Below are 18956 nucleotides of genomic sequence, written 5' to 3'. Positions count from 1 at the left end.
TCCGAATCTGAGGTCCGTTTGACTCGTACACCATCAATATGTTGAGTAAATTGCGAAAAAATGGCAAAAATTGCTTTAGAATAAACATGTTTTTGTATTTTTTTGTAATTTTTTTTTATTAATCATTACTATTTGTATCAAAATTTTGAAATTTTTAATCTGAATTTTTAGGAAATTCTTTGGAATGCAGTAGCGTGGGCCGAAAATCTACAATAATTGTAATTTTAGTAAAAAACTTTTGTTTATTAGTTTATGTATTAATTTTTAAATTTCTTTATTTTATTTTATTATATTTTTTTTTACTATATAGCTGAGGTACCTGCATACCCTAAATTTTTCTAAAAATTCTAATTAAAAAGTTCAAAATTTAGATACAAATTTTTCTAAATTCTGTATGAGGTTTGATAGTTGACTTAAGTGCTTTTGATTAAAGCAGAAACTATGTTTTGATAAAAAATAACACAAAATTTTAACTTGAAAAACATTGCAAATATTTGACATAAAACACCATGTACACACTTTTGATCGCAAGCGTATGCGTTTTTCAATCACATAGCAAAGGAACATGCGTCTAATACCACTTTTGATCTCCTTATATGGAATGAACTGTTCGCTTTTGTTCGAGCATGTCCTATGAAGCTACTAATTGTTCCCCTCTATACCCAAACGGGTATAAAAAGCGAGACAAGTCACTTTTAAAAAATAAAAATAAAAATTTGCGCCAGCTGAGATGCGGAGATTCTCAGGTTTGTTAAGCGATTGGAATGGAATGGAATTGTGGGTGGCCGGCAAGGCAAAAAACAAATTTTTCCAAGCACTAAAGCAGTATTGCCCATTGTACTTAAGGCCAAGAAACAGGATTTAGAGGAAAGGGATATGTAGATGGGGGTGGGAATTCATTACTCCTCTGCAAACTTACCAGAGACCTTCATGCATTTTAGCAATTTGTTGAGGGAAAGTACATCCCACCCAAAAATGTACCATCTGAGTTAGGCGAAGGCCGGACAGCGGCAGAAAAAATGTTCTGTACTATCATCGTCCTCCAAACACGATGTACATAGTGGATCGTCGATGATGCCTATGGTGACCATATGTCATCCCCATGGATTGTGCCCCGTAATCAGTCCTACCAGCGATCGTAGATCACTCCTTCTTTGTTTGCTACCACCCTGTGAGGCTTTTTCATGAAACACTTAGTTATTTTGCAGGTGTCAATAGTGCACCAACGGCTCTCATGCTTTGCTCGCTATGCTTGGCCCTACAATTGGCTCCGGTCCAATTGGGCACTCCAGAGAACCGCAGTTCGCCAACTCATCAGCCAGTTAGTTACCTTGCACACCGTAGTGTCCTGGCACCCACACAAGTTCAAGCTCATTCCATCTTGTAACGGAGTTCAGCCCCAACTGGCATTCCTGGACGAACTTTGAAGAGGTTCGAGCGGTTTCCAGGGCCTTTAGAGCAGCTTGGCTGTCACTGCAGATTCTCAGTTTATGTCCGCGCCACCTTTCGCCAGTTATCCAGTCTAGCACTTTCAGTATTGCAAAGACTTTCGATTGAAAGACCGTTGTAATTGCACCCAAAGCGGTAAAGCATCTGAAGTTTCCGTCCAGATGCCATCCAACTCCATTACCGTTTTCAGTCTTTGAGCCATCAGTATAGAAAGTTTTCACCGAGCTTCCCAAAAGAGTGTCTGGATCTCTCCATTGTTTCCTTATAGAAAATCTAACGACGTACTTTCGACTAAAGGGGACTCTAGGTATCACTTTGTTATTTGGTGCCAAAAAGAAAGGATATTGCTCTGACAACCTTCTGAACAACTCTCTGTGCCCAGAGCTCCGATCGTCATGCCACATACCAAAAGAGTGCAGTCGACACATCGTTTTCATTGCCTCCTCTTGAATCGCTAAATCCAGAGGCGATAAATTCAACAAAGCATTAAGAGCCGTCCTACGGGCACGAATTTCAAAATTTCAACCCTGTTTGTGTGAAATATTTTATTTTTAATCAAACTAAATATGTTGAAATAAAAGTGAAAATAAAAAAATATTTAGTCGTAAATTAGCATAGCAGAAGTAGTAGTCATCGAAAGAGATTTTTCTGTTATTTCCATTGCATAGTCACTCCGAATCTCATAAAAATAAATACCATTTGCCACAATTGATGCAATAAAAGTAATGAACTTTAGATTCGCGTTTCATTCCATATGTTATGCCTTATTTGATGTATGTACATTAGACTGCATCACTCCCCATACAAAAAAAAAAATTGGTACTATTTTTCCATTGGAATTATAAAATCTATTATATTTTAAGACGTCCACCAAAATATTTCGGAAAAATATTAAGATTTAAGTGAGCTGGACCGATTTGAAAATACCTCCAAAAATGGAGTTTTTTATGAATAAAAATAGTTTCTTAAAGATTTTTTTTTTTTAAATCCCCTCAAATGATAAAACGGTTTAAGCTTATAATATTTGCATACAAATATTAAAAAAAAAATAAAAAAAAAATTTTGAACGGAATCGTAATGATGAGATTTTTGATGCTGTTTTTTAACTTTTTTCAAAGATTGGTATAGGAAAAACTTGAATAACTGAACCTAAGCTCTTCCGATTTAGACTTACATAAGAGGTGTCAATAAACTCATTCAAAGGATGGAAGAGAAAGGTTGGTATTCGAAAAAACAAGATGGGACACGAATGACGTTTTTTTGGCCAGAAATAAAAACAGTGTGAAAATACCTTTCTACTGAGATCCCATAAGTCTAAATCAGAACATTTTTGGCCCAGTTATTCAAGTTTTTCGTAAACCAATCTTTGAAAAAAGTAAAAAAACAGCATCAAAAATCTCATTCTTACGATTCCGATGAAAAGATTTTTAAATATTTTTATGCAGATTTTTTAAGCTTAATCTAATTTGTCATCTGAGGGGACTTTTTTCAAAAAGTTCTTTAAGAAACTATTTTTATTCATAAAAAACTTCATTTTTGGAGATATTTTCAAATTGGTCCAGCTCGCTTAAATCTTAATATTTTTCCGAAATATTTTGGTGGACGTCTTAAAATATAATAAATTTTGTAATCCCGGTGGAAAACCCGCAACTTTTTTTGGTGATGCAGTCTAATGTACATATATATGTATGTTTCCTACATGTATCCATTCCCATGGGGCATATGCGCGTGCGCATAAACATTAGTGAAAATAAATATCTGCGCTATATGCGATCACTTGGCTGCTAAGGATAAAATTAATACTGGGAGCGTGTAAAGTATTGAATTACAATAATAATGCAGAGTTCATAGCAAATGTGTATACATAGATACTTATGCGAGTAGCATATCTCAAAAGCAAATTTGTTTCAATGATAGTACTTATTTCTGGGCGGTCGCCGCAAGCGCCTTTTGTTTATTTAGCTGTCTGGTACTTGAAGAAGACGAAGCACTCAATATTTTAAAGCAAGTGGAGCAAGTCAACTTGAGTGATTGAATTACATATGTATGTATGTACATCTGCATTAAATGTGATAAATAATATGCATGTGTAAAATTGTATCATATTACCAGTTCTATTAATCTTTTTTTAGCTATTAGTCATGCATAATTAACTAAACATAATAATTAAAAAGTTTTGTTAAAATTATGTCAAATAATAAATTAAATATACAAATTTATAAATTTTCTGATTTCAGTATTTCAATGGGGTGACTTGTGGAACAGTACTCTCCTGAACCCGGGACCAAAAGGTAAACAAATATGTAATATATTATGCATACATACATATGTAGATACATTCCGGAGCGGATATCCACTTTAAAGTTAAGTTTATTAATAAAAATATTTAGGAAAAATAGTCCGGAAGATAGTACCAGAAGATATTCGGCCTTATCGCGAACATTATAATGCAAAGCAAAAAAAAAAAATGTTCCCAATTTGTTTTTGTTTTGCCAGTTAAATTATGCTAACGTTTTATTCACATGGCGTGGGCTACGTGAACGACTTCGGATTATTTCTGACTAAATTCGGGAGTACGGGAATAGGCTAATCGTATTCTTGAAGGCGTGTGGAAATTCGGAATTAGCATATTTTCTAATTTAATAATTACCTACATACATAACTAATTAAATAATGATACAACAGGAAAATAAGTATATTAAATTCAATGATAATAGCACGTTAAATAACCCATAGAGTATTACATTTACAAAAACACCTACACCTGCAATTATTTTCCGATCAAAGCAACAATTGTGAATTGATTGATCGCCCGCTGCTCATTTGCGCCAATTTCCTCCAATATACACTGTAATTACTATTTCGGAACGGCAGGGTTTTTAAAAATTCAACCTAATAATCGTATTAAAACGATAATAAATAATTCATTCATATTTCCTTCTCAAATCATTACATGTACAGTCGGTGTCAAATGTAAGTGTACACCTTTTTGTCTGTCTGTATGTTTGTACGCGCATCACTCGAAAACGAATGCATTGAATCGAATGCAGTTTCCACCGATGTATTGACAGAGGTTTAACTTAAAATTTATAAGAATAAAAATTAGAGAGTTGCCACCAGTTTGAAAATTGCAGTTTAAGTAAATTGATAAGATATAGTAAATATTGTAATATAGTTATCAAAGGAAAGAGGTTTAAAATTGTTTGAAAATTTTTAATTTAATTTAAATGATAAGATAAATTGAATTTTGCAATGTGGGTATCAAACTAAAAAAGGTTTAGGAAAGTTCACTGGCGAAAATGTTTTTTAGTTATAGAAAAATTTAATTCAGTTAAATTGATAAAATAAGGTAAATATTGAACTAGTATATCTTTGGAGAAGTGCGCGATATGTATACTCAAGGTTTAAGTTATTAATTAAATCGCCAGGAGAAAGCCGATACTCTACCTAATTTTTAAATATTTTTGAAAACATATTAACTAACTCCCACATTTATACAAAATAAAAAATGCTTCATAAATCGAAGATTTGTTTGAATATCTTCCTTCATAAGGCTCTTTAAAGCTATTTTTACTTTTTATGAGTGGGCCGTATTGCACGCCGGGTATTTGCTAGTTTTTTTTTTATAAAAATATAGCATATTCTACGTGTAAATCCGATTTTAAAATTTTATAAAAAAAAAATTTAAAAAAATGTCAACAAACGCATGCGCTATCCTAATGACTTTCAGTGAATAAGTTAATAATTTTTTTAATAAAATTTCGGATATGCAGTTTTGTAGTCCATTAATTTTTAGTAAAAAAGTGTAAAGAGCGAAATACACAACACAAGCGGCTTGACAAACCAAGCGAAATTTCCCTTTGCTTCAAGCCATTTGTGCTGTGTATGGGGGTGTTTGAAGGTTTGACAAACCGCTTGAGGGAAATTTGAGCAAAAATCAAAATTTTTTGATTTTCTGGCCTCCATGTTGATGTTTGATCAAACCGCTTGCGTTGTGTATAGCAAAATCGCCTCATTCGCAACGAAATTTTCACCGAGTAAGGACGTAAGAGAGGAAAATGAAAGAAAACCATAATATTTAGCATTGCGAACTGGAAGAAAACTAAAATTCTTTGCTTGAACGAGTCATGTTTGCATGGTGTATGGCGAAATGGGAAAAGTAGGTTTGAAGAATGTTTGACAAGCCGCTTGTGTGGTGTATTTCGCTCTTAAGCTTCAAGTGGCTGAAAAATAGCATTGTGTTTTGACAATTTGTTTTTTTTTCTGGTGACAGTGTCATGCATTTTCTTCCATACAAAGTATGCTCGAAAAAACCAGATTGAGGATGCTAACTATAAGCCAACTACATACATATACATATGTGCTATTTACATACATACTAGATATTATTTACAATACACCTGCCTTTGAAAATTTTAATAGTTTACACCACAATTGCTTGAAATTTTTATTTCTGTTTCACTTTCATTTTCCGCAAAACCTTTGATTGCCTGTACGATTATTGCCTTTGTTAAGGATACGCGCTGCCAAACGCATTTCAAAAACGTTTTTGTTTACTTTAAATCGAGCATATGTATGTATGTATATGCTTACGTATATATACTTACACATATTTTCAATTTTATTACAAATGTTTAAATTAATTCGAATAATGAATTCTTAGATTTACATGAATTTATTTAAAAACATGCGAGCGTGTACATACATATATACATATACATATCATTGATATTAGGTGTGAACAATTTTTTATTATACCCGAGCGCACTTGTGCACAAGGGTATTATAACTTTGTTCACATAACGGTTGTTTGTAACAGGCAAAACGAATCGAGATAGATATAGACAAATGTATACATAAATGATCAGAATGAACAGAGAAATCGATTAAGCGGTGACTGTCTGTCCGTCCGTCCGTCCGTCTGTGCACACGATAACTCGAGTAAAAATTGAGATATCTTAACGAAACTTGGTACGTGAACTTCTTTTGGGCGTGGGACGGATGGTATTGAAAATGGGCGAAATCGGATAATAACCACGCCTACCTCCCATATAACGGTAATTTTAAGAAATACGAAAACTGCGATATTTTAGTAACTACTGAAGATAATCCACTCAAAATTGATACTTACAATGAGTTTCAGACGGAAAACATGAATATTAAAAATTTTTGGAAAATGGGCGTAGCCACGCCCACTTATGGTTACATGTGTATATCTTGGTAACCGCTGCACCAATTTCTTCCAAACTTGGCACAGTTGTTGGCCTTAGTACAGCATACTAAATGGCTGAAAATTTTAAAAATCGGACAATAACCACGCCTACCTCCCATATAACGGTAATTTTCAGAAAAACGAAAACTGCGATATTTTAGTAACTACTGAAGATAATTCACTAAAAATTGATATTTGCAATGAGTTTTAGACGAAAAATAAGAATATTACAAAATTTTGGCAAATGGGCGTAGCCACGCCCACTTATGGTTACATGTGTATATCTTGGTAACCGCTGCACCAATTTCTTCCAAACTTGGCACAGTTGTTGGTCCTGGTACAGCATACCAACTTGCCGAAAATTTCTAAAATCGGACAATAACCACGCCCACATCCCATATAACGGTAATTTCGAGAAATACAAAATCTTCGATAAATCAGTAAATATTGAAGCAAATTTATTCAAAATTGATGATTGCAACAATTCTTTACCAAGAAATACGTTTATGACAAAATTTTGGAAAATGGGCGTAGCACCGCCCACTTGTGATCACATATATGTATATCGGTAACCGTTCTACCAATTTGTACCAAACTCGGTGTGGTTATTGTGCTTGCCACTTAAAAGCAAAACGTTGAAAATTATTGAAATCGGACTAAAATTACGGCCGCTTTTTATATAACGGTAAATTTCAGAAATGCTTGAAACTGCAATATTTCGCACCCCGGCTTATCATGTAGCGGTAGCTTTCGGAAAGGTGGAAAACATATATTTAATACTTGCGCCGGGTATTTAATGTTCGGCTCCGCCCGAACTTAGACTTTCTTACTTGTTGTTTTTATACCCGGGCGCACTTGTGCACAAGGGTATTGTAACTTTATTCACGTAACGGTTGTTTGTAACAGCCTAAGGGGGCCGTGGTAGATACGTATGTGAAAATGTTCAGCATGAAAAGATAAATCGATTAAGGGCCGTTTTCTGAAGTAACCTTTAACTTTTAACTCACTTTATATTTATTTAAAGGTTGGATTAAAAATAAAGCCTAGCCACACCCACTTATCATTACATGTGTACAGCTCGGTAACCGCCCAACTTCGCACACCTTGGTGCAACGATGCAAATGGTTGAACATTTTTGAGATCGGACAATAACGGTTAATCTCGGTAACCGTGCTACTAATTTCTTCGCTAATTTACTCGAAAGTTGATACTCACAACAATCTCTTAGAAGGAAATAATATTATAATGCGTTTTTGGAAAGTGGGCGCAGCACCGCCCACCTATGACGACATAGGTTTATCTTGGTAACCCCTTTATCGATTTCTACCAAACATGGTTAAATAATTTCATTAAGTCTAACTGAGCATGTTATCGAAAAATTTTGGAATATGGGTAAAAAAGTAAGGAATTAACTCCTTAACACATTTTTGTGGTTTACTTATTTTTGGCGCAAACCCGCTGTAAGCCTTTTCGAAGGGGTTTTTTTTAACTTTTCAGAGGATTAAAATATTACACGAAAATGTTTCCCGTAGTATTTAACATAGAGCTGCTGAACACATCCCGTATCTAAAATGTACGAATCATATGACGATTTATCAAAATAATATGCAGAAGAGGGAAAACCGTGACCTCCCCTGAAATAAACAAATTTTTGTTTCGTCCCCTCTACCAGAATCCGTTTTATTATTATTATTATTATTATTATTTTTTGGTCTCATACAGCATTATTATTTCACGCTCAAACAGAATTGTATATATGTAGTTAAATATGGTATGTATGTACATGTGCAGTATGTTCAACTATCAAGACGAATCAAAGTCATGCGGCGCACATAAATAGACATAAAAGGAAAAACCGCTGAAAAATTTTCTGTTGCTGAAAAGAAATAATCTCAAGAAGTGCGCAATTCCCGATTAAGAATATTTTTAATATAAACAATTAGTGGCGAATGCAAAAACTCTAAATCGATTAATTAAAAATGGGCCATTATACATTTTTGTGGGATGTTGTGGGTAATTATAGAAAATGGATCCACGCGCGCGCTGGTACTTAGCCCTGTTTTTGAAAAACCGATTTTATGTTTATACACAAACATAAATGCCCACATCCACATACATATGTACGTATGCATGCCATACAGAGGCGTAGCCAGAGATGAGCTATGGGAGCGAGACGATTAAGTCAGCACAGGACAATAAACATTTGTGTAATTTGCTATGCACATAAATACTTTTATTAACAAAAAAAAAATTCACAGAGTTTTTAAACTAATACTAATTTAATAAAAATATAACACTTTTATAATGAAACGTACATTAAGGAACGCAGCGGGATCGTATTGCTAAAAATTTAGTAAATAAAAAATAATGCTAGTATGCAAAAACATATTTATTTTACTTTTAAATTTAGCATTCCATGGCAAAAAAAATGTATGTCCGATAGGAGTACATTAAAGAATGATAAGATACCATTTTGATTCAAAAAACGATATTCTAGGTTTCAAAGAGCAGCGTTCAAGAAGGGAATAAATACGTTTATGCGAAAGTACAAAATTTTTTTTAGATGGCTACTTCGTTTCGGGACTCCTAAGGTGATATTGTGAGGTACACAAAAGTTATCTACTTTTTTTTTACTCACATTAGGCAAAAAATGTTTCTGAACCTTGGAGTTTAACGAATAAATCGTCTTGGCTTGAATATTCGTTCCAGGAAATAAAACGGTAACTAGCTCAATATCAGCCTAAGAATAAGATCGCATTCAAAAATCATTATAAAAACATGATCGGGGATTGAATTAAAGACAAAGTCTTGTAATCCTATTTCGTAAATTTCTGACCGAATACAAGCGGGTAATACGGCTGAAGATGAATTAGCTCCTTACAAGTGTTACCAGCGCCCAAATGGCGGCACTCAATATCGTAAGTAACTCGCATCGAAGTTTGATTCGGAGATCACGGCATTCGATAGCGAGTGCGCTTCGACAAAATTTTAGTAGAGAGAAATCAGCTGCCATTTTATTCGATTCGATACGAAGCGAGTGATCATTCGACCACGAATGCCACAATTCGGTCTTAGTTTCTTAGCCTAAAGTTCAGTTTAAGATATTTAAAAAATATTGATATATATATTTAGTTGACAGTTTTATAAAAAATAACAAAAAGATTTGAAAATATCAAAAGCAAAAATTAATGAATCGTATTTGTCCAAAAGCGTAGTAGAAAATGTAAAAATACACAAAACCCTGAGTATCTATAAGGTGTGTTTGGCTGTAAGCGTATTTGTTTACCATTTCGGCAATTGCCATATATTTGGCAGTAAAAGGCAATGGGGCCTTTAGCCTCCCCTACACACCCTCTCTCCCGCTACACCCTTGCATGAATGTATTAATGTATGAACACAAGTGTGTGTGTAGAAAAGCTATTGACCCGCAAATAGCGAAGATGTCTGCTGATCACTTCGAATTCCTTAGCAATTTTTTATTTAAATTCTACTAAGTATTGTTAAGTACATACATTAGTATATGTACGTGTGTTTTTCCAACGCTTTTATCAACTTGCAATGTTGTATGTCCAGACACCTTTGCTATAATTATAGATTAGTATTTTACGCTCTTGTCTAATTTATATTCATTTCGGGTAATTTATTTTTTTTTGCGGCTGGTCTACAAAATGCTTGTTTTTTTTGGAATTTTTAACCTATTTTATTTATGTTTTCTTTTTACTTAATTTTGTGCAAAATAATTTGGTGAGCTACAAAAAGTGCTACAACTTTATCGGTGTTTTGTTTACAAAACACTTTGCTTTTAATGTTTTTTTAAATTTCTGCTTTTATATGGTTATATGCCACCATTGCGACTATAAATTAAATTTATTGAGTTATAATACAAACAGGCAATTTTTCAAATATTTAGACCACTTAAAAATCGAAATCATTAAAAAGCAACATAAACGCTGCTGTATACATATGTATGTTGTATATTGTAAACATGAATTCATGCTCGTTTAAAATCGATTTCGGAAAATTTCCAAAAATTAACTATAACACTTTAAAATGAAATGTGGGAATATGCCTGATCAACGTTCATCATAGTAAGGCTTATATAACGATTTCATTGCAGAACCAGCTACTAAGCTGAATTGGCCCTGCAATTACTTTACGAATATAGCAAAGTTCAATCCGGGAAGACCTAGTAAGGTCACGGGCTTCGTCTTCAGATTCCTTAATGCCGGGGAATTTTGTAATTTTCGGAGGAACTACCAACAACCGTTTGTCGATCTGTACAAACCAGCACACACTATGTCCAAGTCGTTAAAAAGCTTATACAGTCTGCCATTTTATCTTTCTCGGTACCCGTCGCCAATGCGTATGGGACCATAGATCTTCGTCATAGTTCGTGTGTCTGCATCGTATAAAAGGACGGGCGCAATGTGAGACTTGTGGAGCGGGGTCTTTTTCAGAATTTGAAGAACTGAAAATCGAATCAATGGTGGACTTTACAGGTCTGATGCCATACTGATAAGGTAAAATTAGTGGTTCAATAAAAGCTTCAGTCTTTGCCAAGGTATCGTCGATAGGATCTTTTTCGCGGTAAATAATTGGCACGGATTTCCCTTTTTGTGGATCGGCGAAGTACACTGAGATTATAATCTTTTAAATTCTGATTAAAAGCTGGTACATGCTTCCTATCAGCTTTTTGTCGCCACCTCTGAACGGCCCAGTCGTTATACCCTCTGCTTGGTTTTGTACCTTTGTACCTAAGCCGCATTATTGGTTTTCTCACCTCGGCTTGGCCAAGTGTAGGGACTTGGGCTTCGCCCTATATGTATGTATATTGCTTCGGGTTCCACTAAAAAGAAAATCTGTATTATAGTTCAGTCAGATTAGCTTGTTACAGTGTTGTGCTAAACGAAAGTAACAAATGCTATTACAATTTTGATTGTCATTTATGGAAAACAACATTGCCATTTAAGGACAAACTAAAAAAATTGCCTTAACAATAATGTACTAGCGTAGAGGAAATCGATATAGTTTAAGAATCTGGTTGCTTTGTTCGCCCGCAACAGTGTATGTACGACCACAAATGCCTCTCTCAGGCAGTAGTATGGTAAAGTTGAAAAGAATACATTCTATGTATAGTATATACATTTTACTCTTTTTTTTTTTTTGTTTGAAATCTGTTTTAAGATTTTCATTTTCAATGATTCCCGTTTCCACTTGACAGCAATGAGTTATTTTTCATGTTATAATATACAAAATATTTATCTTAGTTTATATTTAAAAGTAACCGCGCATTTCTGCCGCCAGCAGGCATTAAAAATTATTTACTGCATTCAACATTTCAGCAAATCGGTTTTTCACGTTTGATAAATATTGATTGCTGTTTCCAAAAATATTTATTAAGAGTAATGTGGAAATTGAAATTCTCCTACGGCAAAATCAATGAAATCCCAAAATGTTCATAGATAAATATTTACTTTCATTTTTCTATTAGAACGTTGAATAAATAACCAAAATTAATATTTTCGCAAAATTGAATTTATTCACAAAAAATATGTATTTAGTATTTATGTAGAAGTGAATAAGCAAATCAATTAAAGTGTTGTGTTAAAAGTAAATCAATCGTTCAAATGTTTCCAAAAACATTTTTGTTGCTCCGGAAATTTCAATTCTTATTAATTGATTCTTATTTGGCCACTTAAAATTGTGGGGGAGTAAATCTCATAGAGTTCTAGAAGTGGATAAATTTTTTAAAAAATTATTAATATGCATACTTATACATATGTAGAAAGTTTCTTTATACATTCTTTGATAATTTTTTCTTGAACGACTGAAACTAATTTAGTGCTGTAAGTCTATTCGAATTTTTTAAAGTTAAATCTGAAGACAATTGTAAATATGCTAACGAGGAGGTCTAAGCGGTATACCTTTTAGCAATAAGTTTTTAAAAAATTGAATTAAAAAAAATTATACCTATATATTTTTCTTTTTAAGGCCATAAAAATTAATAAAGAAAAAATTAAATTAAAAAAAGAAAAAATAGAGTTAATTAAATTTTTTTTCCTTTTAAAACAATAAAATATAAAAATTAGATTAGAACAAAAAAGTAAATCTATAAAGGTGAAAATAGTGCTTAAAAATAAAAAAAAAAGTTAAAAAAATATTTTTATTTTTGACTAAAAGAAAATTAAATTAAAAAAGACAAAAAATAAACTTAAAGCCCTAAAAAGCCCTAAAATTAAATTACATGAAACATATAGTTTGCTTTTTAAAACAATAAAATATGCAATCAAAAGAAAGTGAAATTAACAAAAGAAAAACAAATAAAACGAAGGAATATAAAAATAAGCTTCGAAAAATTAAATAAAAAAATAATTTTCTTTTTTAAGCAATAAAATCTTAAAATTTAACTAAAAAAGGAAAAAATAAAATAGTTCATAAAAATTAAATGCAATTAAAAAAATTTCCTTTTTAAAACAGTAACATCTATAAAAATAAATAAGAAAAATAATAATAATAAATAAGAAAAAAATGTACCAAGTATCTAACTATAAAATCTAAAACATATAAAAATTATATTAAAAAAAAGGTGAATTAAAAAAATAAAAAATCCACTACCCCGAGACTCGAAGTCGGACTTTGCGAATGGCGCGACAGCGCCTTGTCCACTCGACCACTGCAACTGTTGAAGCGACCAACACAGGTCGGATTCACTAAATCTGCGGGACAAAATGTAAAAATCAAAGTCATGCGAATAGCGTCCAAATATCATGGCTTGCTTCTTAATACAATAGATAATTGTAACAAATTTTTTGCTTTAATGTTGAATAAATGAATTTTATATCGCTCTGTAAGCTCAGCACGAAAAGTTGGACTTGAAATTACTTTATTTTAATATTTAAATAGAAAAAAAACTAAATTGTTCCTGAGTTTTGATTTGAAATTCATAAAATTTTTTCTGCTTTAAGGTACAATAAGCTATTTTTACGCGCTTTTGCGACACCCATACAATTATTTTCACTTTTCAGAAACCCCAGAGTAACAAGTTTCAAGCGAATTAAATAAATTTTAGACAATTTTTCCGCCATATTGAATTCTTGAAACCTGAGTGAAGATTTGTAATCAGTGGCCCCATAAACTAGTAGGTACGAAGTGGTGTACAAATCCATCAATGCCAATCTATTAAGTCCTGCTAGATTCCGTATTCAGACTGTTCACTGTGCGACGTGAGCTATATGGTAATAAGTGCTTTCTCTCAATATACATACATACCTTTTCATCACGAGGGGTAAATGAGAAAGCTTTTTTTCTAAGATATTGGTGCTATAATAACAATAGGCTTACAAACTCTCTTGTCATCTGTCCATCATTTGCCATAGGAAAGACTTTTTACTAGCTGAGCGAGAATTGCCCTATGAGATTATTATGCAGAAAAGTACTCCTATAATATGGGGGGGGACACACAACTTTTTTATACTATTTTCAGTCTATAAAATTTTGTTAAACAAATTTATCAAGTTATTCTTACTTTCTCTTTTATTTCAGGGACTTAATTGACCAAACACTCAACTAACTTCGGCCTATTTAATAAAAGCAATAAAAAAACAAAAATACAGCAATACTTTTGGCTACCTGTTATTTTCATCAACAGCTAATTTTCAAAGTTTTCCAACACCACAATCACACAGTAAAATCCTTGTGACATTTACCACTTCATAATAAATACATATCCAGTAATTTGCATTTAAAAACCAACTACCTAACTCACAAAGGTTAAAGGAGCAGACTTTTCTTGATCATTCACCACTGAAGCCAAATTCACATCGTACACATTGTACAGCTAGCGTCTGAAACGCCTCCTCCGATGAGCACTACGGTCGTTTTGCCAGTCAAAGTGGCCACAGAAACGCTATACCCCCACCACCGCCACCACCAACGCGCAAGTGTCAACGTTGTCCACGCAGTTGGAGCAACAGCCGTCAAGATCGACACGCACAGCCGCAGCTTCGGACATTCGTACGCCGCACGCGCCGACCTAAATTATTTCCTCGTGTAAATCCTTCACATCAGCTAGTATTGCAACCAGCCAATTTTTGTGTGAAATCCATCTTAACCCTACGTAATCTGTATTAAAACTGTAAAAACGAAGAGGCTTATATCTTAAAACGTATCGTCGCACTTAACGCGCACACCAAACACCAATCTCGTAGCAGCAGCGTTCCGCGCGCTTGAAAAGTTTTTTTTCTCGCTTTCGTATCTCGTAAACTTCAAAACGGCGGGAACAATGCTTAAAGTTGTTGGTGCATCGTGGCAGAAAACGCGGATAGGGACTTACATCCTTATCGGTGCTGGTTTACTTGTGATAGGAGCTTTCTTCATCAGTTACATGGATCGGCCGAAATATAATGGCACCTACTGTGCCACTGCGTTTTGGTCGAAGCAGACTGGATTTCACATTGAATACTGGAAACAGCAAAATGATCTTCTCAACATTCCAAAAGGTGCTGCTAGAGTATGCTACAAGGATTCCATCTATGAAAATGGGTAAGTGTATTTTTTTCAAAAGTTCTGCATTCAACACAGGTTAGTTGATAAAAATCCCCGCCAAGAAGTTATTATGTATACGATTTTCACGGTTAGCTTTCCTATATGGGCCCACCGTCCCGGCTAAGGGGGAGGTAGTGCCGCTTAGTGTTTATAACCCTTACTAAGTAGAATTTTGCTTTCTGTGTTGTCGGAGCCGTCTTCTGTTGTCAATGGTATATAGAATTACTGTGCAAATGAGTACTCAGCCTTTGTTTTGCCATTTTTCTAAGGGCTCCCTAGTGACCCATAAGGAGCCATGGCGGTCGGGGGTTGCACTTTAGCGAACGGTGGTCAATACCCTCTCAAAAAGTGGTGGTACGTGCCGCGCTCTTTTTTCTCCTCCGGCCACCGCCCTTTTAGGAAAGTTTCTCCGATTTTCAAGCTAAAAAATTTCTTCTTGTCGCCACACCCAGGTCTTCTGTAGAAAAATTGAGCGTTATTGCCTTTTACTTTTGGCTTAATAAAAGAGGTTCGATTCACAGATTAATAGATGACAATGCCACGTAGTTTTTTTCCTCCACAGCTAGGAAGTTTGAAACATGTCTATGATGGAGCCGTAACCGCCAAAACACCTAAGCGAATTTTTTTTCTAATTTCTAGGCGGTTAGGCCGATATGTATGTATATTAGGGTGGTAAAAAAAGTTTAGAATGTGAAGCTCTCACCATTAGGAGTTTTCTAAATGAAAAAATAAATTTTGTAAAAAAAAAAATAGTTTAGAACTGCCTCAAAGCCCATGAAGTTTTTCATGTATTATATGTATGGAGAAAACACACTTTTTCGTTGAAATGGTATGAAATTCCGGAAATCCATATTTTTTGATCGGAAAAGTCTGTGTCTCTTCAGGTGACTTCCAATTGTTTACTTTTTTTTAATATAAACGATTTTTTATGGTTCCCCCAATTGCACTTTTTGGGGTTTATGGGAACTTATAAAAATAGTTAATACTAAAAAATGGTTAAATAGGCAATTCGGTAAGGTCTTATTGGAAGTCTCCAAATGAAAAAATATTGATTTTCAAGAATTCAAAAACTTTTGCTTTTAAGTAGTTCCCAAAAAAGCTAGCTTTTGTTTTCAAACCGCTTTTTTTGGCAAATTTTTACCGAAATTTAGCTTGAAGGTCGGCTCTATAGATTCAGGATTTACCCATTAATCTCTGAAGCTACGAAAGGTAGCTCTTAAGAAAAATAATGTGTCTATTACTCTGCCACTATTGAAAGACTGTTCTTTGATACCCAATTGCTTCGCTGAATATTTTTGTATAAAATCGATTTTTTTTTGTTTTAATTTTTTTCATGCTGCAGTTGGGCGCAAATCGAGGTGGAAACTCAACGTACCTACCCGGACTGGGTACAGGCTTTCGGTGCTGGCATACTTGAGGGCTCATTGACCTGGAATAATATCTACAATCAATGGAAAAAGTAAGTTAAATCAATGATAATTTCAGCTGCGTTGCAAAATCATATCCGCACATTCTAACGACCTTCTTTTATTTTCCTCTCTACAGCACCATCGAATCTTCCTGTGAGCGTGATGAGAGTTCGCAAAACTTCTGTACCTGGCTGCGTGATCTGCTTGACGAGAATTACATTCGCATCAAAGAGACAGCGGTACAGCGTGGCGAGCACGATCACTATTGGCATCAGATCAGCCTCTACTTTAGTCAATTGGAGGGTCTGGAAACAGGCTATATACGCGGCGCGTCTCGTGCACGTTCAGATCTCGAAGAGGAAATACCTTTTTCCGATTTTCTTCTCCTAAATGCCGCCGCTGACATTCAGGACCTTAAAATCTACTATGAGAACTTTGTATGGAAGGAGGGGAATGAAACAGCCGATGTGGGCACACAGGACCAAGGCACAGCTGTGACTGCGACTTCGGAAGCGGAAACAGGACCAAAGAACTTCTTTCTGCCAAGCGCCACAATGCTGACAAAGATATTTCAAACTGCCGATTCGCCAACATGGAGATTGCTTTTTGGTCACAGCACTGCCGGCAGTTATGCCTCAATGTTGCGCATACAAAAGCGTTACAAATTCCACTATCACTTCTCGCCGAATCAACGCTCGAATACAGTGCCTGGCGTCGATATAACATTTACCGGCTATCCAGGCATACTCGGCTCTACAGATGATTTCTACATCGTAAAGGGTCGACAGGTGCAGTCCATTGTGGGCGGCGTGGGTATAAAGAACGAGAATCTGGATTTGTGGAGGACAGTTAACGTTACGCAGGCATTGCCGCTGGCAGCACGGGTCATGGCAGCAAATCGTATAGCGCAGAATCGTCGCACATGGGCAAAGGCAATGTCGCGTCACCCATTCACTGGCTGTAAACAGTGGATAACGGTCGACTTGAACAAATTGCGTCCACAAGACAACCTATATGTGTCGCTGGCTGAGGATGAGAAGCACGATGATGCTGCATTGCCGTTGAATGCTGCGGATGAGGCAGCCATAAATGAGCGTCATAACCGCAATAAGGGATTGGTGTGGATTGTGGAACAACTGCCGGGTCGCATGCATCTCAAAGATGTTTCGGAAAAATTCCTATCGGGCGAAAACTCGACGTGGATTGCGAATGGTGTGCCATACTTCGATGAGATGCTGCAGGCCAGTGGCGTAGCGCCCGATAGTGCCTACCTTGAAATGAAAGCTGCGTTCGACGATGAACTAACCAATCTCGAAGCGGTCGATCAGTTTATGCGCAATCATGGCTTCCGAGGCGATTTGATGGGCGAGGAGTCGGTTGCTTACGGCAATATTGATATCAAATTGTTCTCCTACAATGCGCAAATAGGCATTAGCGACTATCATGCTTTCGCCGGACCCATATTCATTCGGCTGCAACATGTGCAACCGCGAGAAGCGATTGAGAGTGAGAGTACCGTGAGCGAGTCAACGGATATCGCATCCAATTTGAAGGATGAACGCTTGAGTGTGAGCATTGATGATGCGGCGCAACTTGCCGAACTGGAGCGTATTACCGAACGGCGATCTGTACGCAACGATATGCAAGCGATTGCAATGCGGCAGGTATCTAATGGCCCGTTCAAGTGGTCTGAAATTGCGGATCGCATAACGGACATTGAACATAAAGGACATCCGGATGAATTCAATTTCGGCAAAGTAGCTCCTCATTGGGCGTGGTAAAGAGAGGCGTGGCGGTGTGGTGGTTGTCTTAACGACCTCGCGGCCATTTAAATATATAGTAAAAATATTTTAATTTAATTTCACAAACATTTGTACATATATTACATAATAATTTGTCGAGTGGATTTTTGAGCTATACACATACCTACATAAGTATGAATTTTTGCATGCAACTCCAAAATTAGAAAACACATAAATTTTTTGTTAGTAAATTTTATGATTTGTAAATAATTCGTATCAATTGCGTGTAGAAAAAGTTGTGATTTTAAGTCGATTGTGCAAAAATGTTGCTATTTTGTATTAGATAAAAGTGAATTGTAGAAATTTTATAAACTTTATACGTCCATAGCTTTAAAAAACTACAAAAATTTAATAAAGAAATTACATACATATGAACACTAGTCTTCCATAGTTTTATCTCCATTTTTGGACTACTGTATGAACATACATACATACATACATATATAAGTAAAAGATATGTGTATCGTGCTGGTTTGAGATTTCTAACTTTTATACAGAGCAATTGTGAGAATAAAAAATATTAAAAAACAGAAAACTTGA

The 18956-nt window shown here is 35.0% G+C and overlaps 1 protein-coding gene across 2 annotated transcripts in view; it reads left to right on the top strand.

Moving 5' to 3' along the window:
- LOC118747240 (putative phospholipase B-like lamina ancestor) overlaps positions 1-18956 on the top strand; it is a 47585-nt gene extending 28629 nt beyond the window's left edge. For both annotated transcript variants that reach the window (XM_036481226.1, XM_036481225.1), the window contains exons 2-5: positions 3687-3740; positions 14204-15202; positions 16548-16664; positions 16751-18956. In XM_036481226.1, the coding sequence (XP_036337119.1) occupies positions 14943-15202; positions 16548-16664; positions 16751-18395 (2022 nt within the window). In that variant the 5' untranslated portion in view covers positions 3687-3740; positions 14204-14942 and the 3' untranslated portion in view covers positions 18396-18956. The remainder of the gene's footprint in view (positions 1-3686; positions 3741-14203; positions 15203-16547; positions 16665-16750) is intronic.

The sequence above is a fragment of the Rhagoletis pomonella genome, unplaced genomic scaffold, assembly GCF_013731165.1.
Source record: "Rhagoletis pomonella isolate Grant_MI unplaced genomic scaffold, Rhpom_1.0 Rhpom_scaffold_00011, whole genome shotgun sequence".
NCBI classification, from domain to species: domain Eukaryota; kingdom Metazoa; phylum Arthropoda; class Insecta; order Diptera; family Tephritidae; genus Rhagoletis; species Rhagoletis pomonella.
The sequence above is the reverse complement of the archived record's forward strand: the minus strand, read 5'-3'. Positions and strand labels throughout refer to the sequence as shown.